Source organism: Mercenaria mercenaria, chromosome 2 (assembly GCF_021730395.1).
Source record: "Mercenaria mercenaria strain notata chromosome 2, MADL_Memer_1, whole genome shotgun sequence".
Classification (NCBI taxonomy): domain Eukaryota; kingdom Metazoa; phylum Mollusca; class Bivalvia; order Venerida; family Veneridae; genus Mercenaria; species Mercenaria mercenaria.
In genome coordinates, this window is record NC_069362.1 from 73,172,330 (window position 1) to 73,181,842 (window position 9,513).

The 9,513-nt window shown below is 36.1% G+C and overlaps 1 protein-coding gene across 5 annotated transcripts in view; it reads left to right on the forward strand.

The window, feature by feature from the left end:
* LOC128555218 (RUN and FYVE domain-containing protein 2-like) overlaps positions 1–5,072 on the forward strand; it is a 97,260-nt gene extending 92,188 nt beyond the window's left edge. For all 5 annotated transcript variants that reach the window (XM_053536945.1, XM_053536949.1, XM_053536946.1 and 2 more), the window contains one exon: positions 1,522–5,072. In XM_053536945.1, coding sequence (XP_053392920.1) covers positions 1,522–1,665 — 144 coding nt within the window. In that variant the 3' untranslated portion in view covers positions 1,666–5,072. The remainder of the gene's footprint in view (positions 1–1,521) is intronic.
* The last annotated feature ends 4,441 nt before the right edge of the window (positions 5,073–9,513 follow it).

Sequence of the window (9,513 nt, forward strand, 5' to 3'; positions counted from 1 at the left end):
CACATAGTGATAGAGGCCATCATGACAAAGTGCAGTGTCAAAGAATCATAACTCTACCTTACCTAGTTTTTTTAATTATCTCCCTTTATTGTACAAAATAAGGCTTGTCCAGAGCATTACTTGAAAAGTATTAATAGCATTTCATTGAAACTTTACAAAATGATAGAGGCCATTGATGGGAAGTGCATTGTCAAAGAACCATAACTCTACTTTAGCTAGTTTTTGAATTATCTCCCTTTATTATACAAAATAAGGATTGTCTGGAGCATTATTTGAGAAGTATTAATGGCATTTCATTGAAACTTCACAAAATGATAGAGGCTATTGCCGGGAAGTGCAGTATCAAAGAACCATAATTCTGCTTCATCTAGTTTTTTAATTATCTCCCTTTATTATACAAAATAAAGCTTGTCCGGAGTAAAACTTGAAATGTATTGATGGCATTTGATTGAAACTTCACGTAATAATAGAAGCCATTGCGACTAAGTGCAGTGACAAAGAATCATAACTTTACCTTGCCTAGTTTTGAATTATCTCCCTTTATTATACAAAATAAGGCTTGTCCGGAGTATAACTTGAAAAGTATAAATGGCATTTCATTGAAACTTCACAAAATAATAGAGGCCGTTGATGGGAAGTGCGGTGTCAAAGAAAGTACCATAATTACCTAAACTAGTTTTTGAATTATCTCCCTTTATTCAATTTTCTTCTTTTTATTATCACTATTTTTTGGGAGGTTCTAATATGTTATTCCCCATATTTGGACAAGCACATACATCGGGGAGCATCATTAGGTTTTACTGATTCCTTGTTACCAAAGTTATGGGTATTAATTTTTTCGCATTTGGCTCTTTTTCTTTTCTTTTCTTTTTTTGCTGGTGTGGAGTTTATTCTACATTTATGTTTGAGATTTGTATCTACAGATCTGGTTTAACTTTGGTTCTGAATGGGTGGCTTTTGGTCAAGTTATAGACAGTTACAGTGTGCTTTCCTTTAATTTTTTCTCTAATAATTATATCAGATTGATAAAGTTCAAGACTAATACCAAATGAACATTTCTTCATGTTCAGCTGTTCTAAACTTCTTGAAAATGTAATTATGTCTCCCACCACACAGTGGCGTGGAAGACATATTGATTTACTCCTGTCTGTGTATGTGTGTCTGTCACATATCTTGTCCGCCCTCTAAGTCAAACATTTCTCATCTGATCTTCACCAAACTTGAACAAAATGTGTTTGACCATAAGTTCTTGGCCAAGTTCGATAACTAGCCAAATTGCCCAATGCACATCAGAATTATGGCCCTTGAATTACCCAAAATCAGCCTTTTTACTCTTCAAAGGTATATTTGTAGTGAGTAAACAGTATATAAAGACTGACTTACTATTTAGATGATTAGGCAGTTGTGGGAGACATGCACTTTTCTCAAAAGCAGCTCTAGGTTAAACCTATGTTATTATGTGGTTTTAGGTTTAGTTTAACTTGAAAGTAAAGTGTGAAAATATATATTTTTAAATTTCAGCATCACTGTAGAAACTGTGGTGAGATTTTCTGCAATGAATGTTCTGACAACAAGATGCCTCACCCGTCCTCTTCGAAACCTGTGCGAGTGTGTGATACTTGCCAGCAAATTTTGCTTCAGAGATACTCAGCCAGTGGGAACTAGTGCAATAAAAACACAGGAGTTTGGAAGTTTTTTTCTATTCATTCCAGTGGAAGTAGCAGGCGGTGTCTTAGACAAGTTTTACACAGACTCAAGTAAATAAAAGCAGCTATTTGTAAAGATGTGTGACCATAAAATACTGTGAAATTCCTGTTCAGAACAGTTGTAAGAGATGTGCTAAGTTCTTCTGAAAACTGTATCTTTGTTTCATATGTTTTTGATTGGATGATATATTAACTTTGTGAGTGTAAGCCAATTATTTCTTTAGACAGATTAAAGCTGTATAAAGAAACGTAATACTTAAATTCATATGTGAATTTGTATGTGCTTCATGATGTATGAAACACTAATGTTTTTAAAGCCTCTTGAGGGATAAATGTAAAGGTTATCCAAATTTAAACACTTAAGGCTCAGCGTATTTTAGTCTTAATCTGGGTTTCAGGATTATAATGGGTGAATATCATGTTTGGCAGAATAATGCTGTCTCTGCCAAGTTTGGTTTAAATGTGTTCAAAATCCACTTAGAGTGGCTAATACTTCAGTTACTCTCAGATGCCATTTTAATATTTATTCACTATTTTTCATCATCAAAAATTCATTTTGTGATACCACTGATTGATTTATATCACAATTTATTCCTTGGCATTATTGTTTTTGGATATCATTAAATGCATTTGAGGATATCATGTAATTATTTATATCTATTATTTGATATATATAAAATGTCAGTTTTATTAGCTTACCTGAGCCAAAGGCTCATAGTGAGCTATTTTGACCGCTTGATGTCAGTCATCCACCGTGTGTCGTCCGTCGTGTGTCCGTCAACAATTTCTAAAAAAATCTTCTTCAAATCATTGAGCAGATTTACACCAAACTTCACAGGAATGATCCTTGGGTTGCTCCCTTCAAAATTGTTCAAAGAATTGAATTCCACACAGAACTCAGGTTGCCATGGCAAACGAAAGGAAAATCTTAAAAAATCTTCTTGTCCAAAACCGCAAGGTATAGAGCCTAGATATTTGGCATGTGACATCAAAGAGGACCCTCCCTGGGACTCCCAAGCTTTACATAAGCTTATATAGAAAAAACTTAAAAAATGTTTGTCCAAAACTGCAAGGCTTAGAGCCTTAATATTTGGCGTGTGACATCATCTAATGGTCCTTTATGAAACTTGTTTAAGTTATGCCCCTGGGGTGAAAAGAGGCCCCACCCAGGTGTCCCAAGTTTTACATAGACTTGTAAAGGAAAATAAATTTAAAATCTTCCTGTCATAAACCACAAGACCTAGACCTTTGATATTTTGTTATGTAGCATTGCCTTGTGGTCCTCTGCCAAGATGTTTAAATTGTTACCGGTTAAAGAGGCCCCGCCCTAAGGGTCCCAAGCTTTGCATAGACTTACATAGGAAGAAACTTTAAAAATCTTCTTGCCTGAAACTGCAAAGCCTAGGCTTTTGATATTTGGTATGTTGCATTACCTAGTGGTTCTCTACCAAAAATGTTCAAATTATTCCCCTGGGGTCGAAAAGAGGCCTGCCCTGGAGGTCCCAAGTTTTACATAGACTTAAATAGGAAAAAAAATTGAAAAATCTTCTTGTCTGAAAGTTCAAGGCCTAGGCCTTTGATATTTGGTATTTAGCACTGCCTAGTGGATCTCTAACAAGAATGTTTAAATTATGCCCCTGGGGTGAAAAGAGGCCCTGCCCCAGGGGTCACTTGTTATATGAGTTATATAAGAAAAATACTTAAAAAATTATCAGATCATATTTCCTAGATAATTATTAATTAGTTATAATTACCTGATGACCAAAGTGATAAGGGTCACCTAGCTATGACGTTGACCTACTGACCTGCATTCTTGTTTTTTAAGATATAGCCTTGAAATTTGGATGACTTGTACAGTTTTGCACTGACATTCAGTGACCATAAAATGTGACCCTATGACCTACTTTCTTAATATTTTAGCATCATTTTGGCTTTTGAAACATGCAGCTCATATGACTCAGGTGAGCCATCCAGGGTCATCATGACCCTCCTGTCTTATGATATCCTTAATTCAGTTTAATGGTATTTTTAATTCTGTTTTATGATATCCATAAATGAATGTTGGAAAGCAAAACATAACTTTAAGGTATCATTTAATTAAATAGAATAATGGATATCTTAAGATAAATCAAATTTGTGAGATCACTTATTCTATTTTACAATATCATGACATAAAGTTTAGAATCTTCAATCTGATTTTATGATATTCAAAGAATTAATCGCGTCCAAAATGTTGAAATAAATTTTATGATCCTTAGTGCAGGCATATGGTGAAAAAATTGAGCTATTTGTGGGAAAAGCATCAAACTTGGTAGAAAGTGAGGATATGGTGTCTTTAAATGCAAATTTGAAAGAAAGTTTGAAAAAAATCAAATTGGCGAAAATTATTCAAAATGGCTGCCATTCATAAAAAATATGAAGAAAAGTAAGGACCAAACACACTCAGTAGGTTTTTAGCTTACCAGAGCACAAAGTGCTCAAGGTGAGCTATTGTGACCGGTCATTATCTGGCATTGTCCGTCATGCAAAATGCATCGTCAACATTTGCCTTGTTAAACACTCTAGAGGCCACATTTGTGACCCAATCTTTATGAAACTTGGTCAGAATGTTTGTCTTGATGATCTCTAGGCCAGGTTTGAAACTGGGTCATGTAGGGTTAAAAACGAGGTCAGATCAAAGGAACATCTTGATAACACTTTAGAGTCCACAGTTTAAGTTGGAAACTCATGACAATTGGTCAGAGTTCTTGTCTTGACGACCTCTAGGTCAAGTTCGAATCTGGGTTATGTGGGGTCAAAAACTAGGTCACCCGGTCAGATCAAAGGAAAAGCTTGTTAACACTCTAGAAGCCACAGTTGTAACCAATCTTTATAAAACTTGGTCAGAATGTTTGTATAGATGAGCTGTAGATCAAGTTTGAAACTGGGTCATGTGAGGTCAAAAACTAGGTCAGTAGGCCAGATGAAAGGAAAATCTTGTTAACACTCACTAGAGTCTACAGTTTAAGTAGTTTAAGTAGGAAACTTGTGAGAATTGGACAAATTGTGTTTGTCTTGATGACCTCTAGGTCAAGTTCGAATCGGGGTAAAAAATTAGGTCACTTGGTCAAAGCAAAGGAAAAGCTTGTTAACACTCTAGAGGCCACAGTTGTGACCCAGTCTTTATGAAACATAGTCAGAATGTTTGTCTTGATGTTCTCTAGGTCAAGTTTGAAACTGGGTCATGTGAGGTCAAAAACTAGGTCAGTAGGCCAGATCAACTCTGGTGAGCGATATAGGGCCATCATGGCCCTCTTGTTAATTGGTTAATCTGTGTTTTAATCATTATTATGCAAACACTGATTAAACACACTTTTTTGAATAGATTTCAGCTATTCATTGTTTTTCTTTACTATATATTTACAGAAATTGAGTTACTTCCCATTACTGCAGTTTGGCAGTTGTTTTTGTGGCTGTTGGTTCTAGCCTAGGATTCTTTAACATAGATCTTATTCGCACTTTGGTACATTACCTAAATCCATGGAATGTATTTATAGATTTTGCTATTAATGCTTGGAGTTCATCTAGGAATTTCTTTAAAAAAAGTCATGTCTGCATCTTCTGTTGCATGATTCAAATCACCAAACAGTTTGTTTTAACATGACATTCTATAAGATTTTGAGTCTAACCGATCTGATCTTAGTGATATGTCTTGTGTAACTGTATAGCATTCCGTATGTTTTCAGATTTATTGATAACTCCATTTTCTTCGTTAGATAAAGCAGTGATCTTCCTTGGTGGTTCATGTAGTAAAAGGTTTTTCCCTTGCAATGACAGATGACTTAGTCCTAACATAGTTTACTCTTGTCTTTTGAGTTCTTGTACACTTGGCCAAATAAGTACATGCTCCTGAATACTGAATAACTGCATATTTCTCTAATCCATGACAGGAATACACCTTATTGATTATTCTAGTGTATTTGTCTAGCCCAAGTCTTCCTTTTCATTCACTGTACATCCCTTTTACTGTGAAAACATTTCCTTAAAAAATCCATTGGGTTTTTTAGATACATAAATTTCAACTGTAATTAATACACACACAACTAAAAATGCCAATCTTGAATGCAGTATTTATTTAGATAGTTCATATCAAAGAAAAGACTTAAAATATGGAGTTAACAACTGGCAGCAGAGCCATTTGAAAAATGTTTGTTGAAGCTCCAGGGAGACACAGAATTCCAGACAACTGGCAAACTTTGACCAGTGTTAAAGCACAGCACAGTGACATGACCCAGATGTCCGCCCAAGTGTGCAAATGTGGACAACAACTTTAGGATGGACTGTATACCCAATCAGCAAAGCCAGTCCCGGGTGTTAAGGCCCTGCCCTGGGCCTCCTCTCCATACATGAAGGTGGAGGGGTGTTCCAACATTGCCCGGAAGTAAACCCAAGAGCTGTCCGAAAGACAGCCAAGCTCGACTATTCGAAATATTGACCCAGAAGCAGGAAATTATTACCCAAAAAAGTTAAATATCAAAAGAGTTTTAAGTTCAAAAGGAGGAATAATTTGACCAAAATGCATATCAGTTATGGGACTTGCTGCTATCAACTAGTTTTATAACCCCAAAGGCACATGAGAAGTTTCAATTCAATATCTGCATTAGTTTTGGAGATAGAAACTTGCATGTAAAACTTTAACCAGAATTTTCAAAGTCCAAAAGGGGGCATAATTTGCCCAAAATACATGCCAGAGTTATGGGACTTGATCCAGTGAGGTTAGTAATTGATCTAGAAAAAGAAAAAATAAGTTTCAAATCTATATGCCTTTTAGTTATAGCTGTATGTACTTGCAGGCAAAACTTTAACCAGAATTTTCTAAGTCCAAAAGGGGGCATAATTTGGCCAAAATGAAGGTCAGAGTTATGGGACTTGATCCTATCAACTAGTTTTATAACCCCGAAGACACAGGTGAAATTTCAAATCAATATCTGCATTAGTTTTGGAGATAATAACTTGCATGTAAAACTTTAATCAAAATTTTCTAAGTCTAAAAGGGGGCATAATTTGCTCAAAAAACATGTCAGAGTTATGGGACTTGACCCAGTGAGGTTGGTAATTGATCTAGAAAAAGAAAAAATAAGTTTTAAATCTATATGCCTTTTAGAAATAGTTGTATGTACTTGCACGCAAAACTTTAACCAGAATTTTCTAAGTCCAAAAGGGGGCATAATTTGGCCAAAATGAAAGTCAGAGTTATGGGACTTGCTGCTATCAACTAGTTTTATAACCCCGAAGACACATGTGAAGTTTCAAATCAATATCTGCATTAGCTTTGGAGATAGTAACTTGCATGTAAAACTTTAACCAGAATTTTCTAAGTCCAAAAGGGGGCATAATTTGCTCAAAATACATGTCAGAGTTATGGGACTTGACCCAGAGAGGTTGGTAATTGACCTAGAAAAAGAAGAAATAAGTTTCAAAGCTATATGCCTTTTATTGATGGCTGTATGTACTTGCATGCAAAAACTTAACCAAGGTGTGACGCCGACGCCGACGCCAGGGTGAGTAGAATAGCTAGACTATTCGAAGAATAGTCGAGCTAAAAACTATTTACATAGACAGGTAACAAAAAATTAAGCACACAAATTTACCTTTTTCATTTGCTGAATTTCATCTGAGAAAGTACTGTGTACTGAAACTCTACATTGCACAACATTTGTTTCAAACTTACCTGGTATCTCTGGGATACCCTCAACCTCTATTTCCACAGCAGGTTCTGACAACTGAGAATGTACCCTCTTGTCTCTTCTTTTAAGTGGTTTGTATGCCTTTCTTTTCCCGAGACTGGGGCATAAATGCAGTATTCATTTTTTTTACAGACTGCAATGTCTCTTTTATCTTAATTAAACTATTAAGAGCATTTTTAACAGCAGTTTCATTTGACTGTTACAGAAGAGTCCGAGTGTCTTTAATTTCACATTCACATTTTCTTAATGCTTGTAATTTCTGCCACTGTTTCTTCAGCTTCTGCTGCTGGTTCATATTCATATGTACCAGTAGTAGTCTAGTAGATATAGACTGATCTCCCAAAAAAATGGATCAATGGAGAACAGAGGTGAATCTCTGTATGATTGTGGTAGAAAATCCCATCCATAACTTGGCAAATTGGTAAAGAGCCCGGGCATATGTTTGCATGGCAATTTATTTTTTCTCCAGTCAGGGCATGTACATGCAGGGGAGCTTATGTCGACAGTATATATCAATCCAGAGTCAGTTGATTTCACTTCTACTGCATTCTCTGACAATATGTGGAAATTGTCAATACTATATTCTTCACCAGAAGGAGTTAATTCAGTCTACACAGTGCCATACAAACCGCTTTGGTCGATTTCTGAGAAACAATGGCACTTGTTGTGCATACATCTTGTACTCTGCCATCGATTCAATATTTTTCTGGGTGTAACTGTTCTTGCTGTCTAGAAGGAGTATATCCACCAGAACCTCTACCAGACTAATGTCTGATGTTGATGTTCAACACCATTAGTTGTGTAGATTTTGAGCATAGGACAGAATGCATGAACCCGTCTTGTTATGCAAAACTTTAACCAAGGTATGACGCCGACGACAGGGTGAGCAGAAGAACTCTTATAACTGGCTAGACCAATGCTTTATCTTGTCCCAGTAAGATGATTTCTCTAGGGCATCCACATTTTCTTCATACTGCTCTCTACTGGTTGAATAGGCAATGTTTCTCAGAAGAACATGCACATCTTTGTCCTTATCTAATCCATTTTTAGTGTGTATGATTTTTAAAGAAAAATCTATGAGGAAATGTCGTCACAATATTGTCGTCGGCGTCACTTGACCGTCGGCGTTGATTAAATGTTTTGTTTAGTTCTGTATTTTCTCAAAAGCCATAAGAGCTACAGCTTTGAAACTTTGCAAACTTGTCTGTCATCATAAGGTGACTTAGTAGGCCAAGAACCATAACTCTGATATGCATTTTGTCACTTTTCTTACATACTGACCACCACTTGCAGATGAGCGATGGCACCCGTAGGCGGTGCTGTTGTTAAAATTTCTCAGCCACATTGACCAAGCCTGTTCTTGATGGAAATCACAGAGCATAACCAAACAACCTTCAGATGTGTTTTCAATTGCCTGTATTTCCCTTTCATAATTAAGTCAGTGATAAAGTTAGCTTAACACCAACTAGGATTCCACTCTCTAAATTTCTTTAGACCTTGACTAATTGAAAACACAGATTCATTGGGAGGTAGAAATGAACCAGCAGCCACATACCCAACATTCATCAAATCACACAAAAAGAATAATGGGCAATCATAAGATGAAGTCTTATATGTTGCATCAAGCAAATATATTTTCTGCCCATACAAGTCAAGAAGTCTCTTCTGCCAGGCAGCTTGCTGAACAAAGATAAATTCATCCAAATTTCCTTCATATACTGGCTCGAAGAAAAAACTGTCTGTTGGGAACTCCTTTTTCCATGCAGTGATTTTTGTCGTCGAGTTCTGTTGATCATCAGAAGAAATTCTGTCCAGCTAGATGGTTACTACTGTGTTCATTGTTCATTCTCATAACATTAGTTGTGTCTATTTTGAGCATAGGATGGAATGCATGAACTCATTTTTGTATGCAAAACTTCATCCAAGGTGTGATGCCAACACCAGGGTGCATTTTTTTGTGCTTCTGAGTCCAGCTGAGTACAATCATCTTTCAACGTTTTTGATGTACATGTAGCGCTGTATTTCTTGTTTCCATTTTGTAACAACTTTTAGTCAGGAAAAATAACACATGCATAAACAGT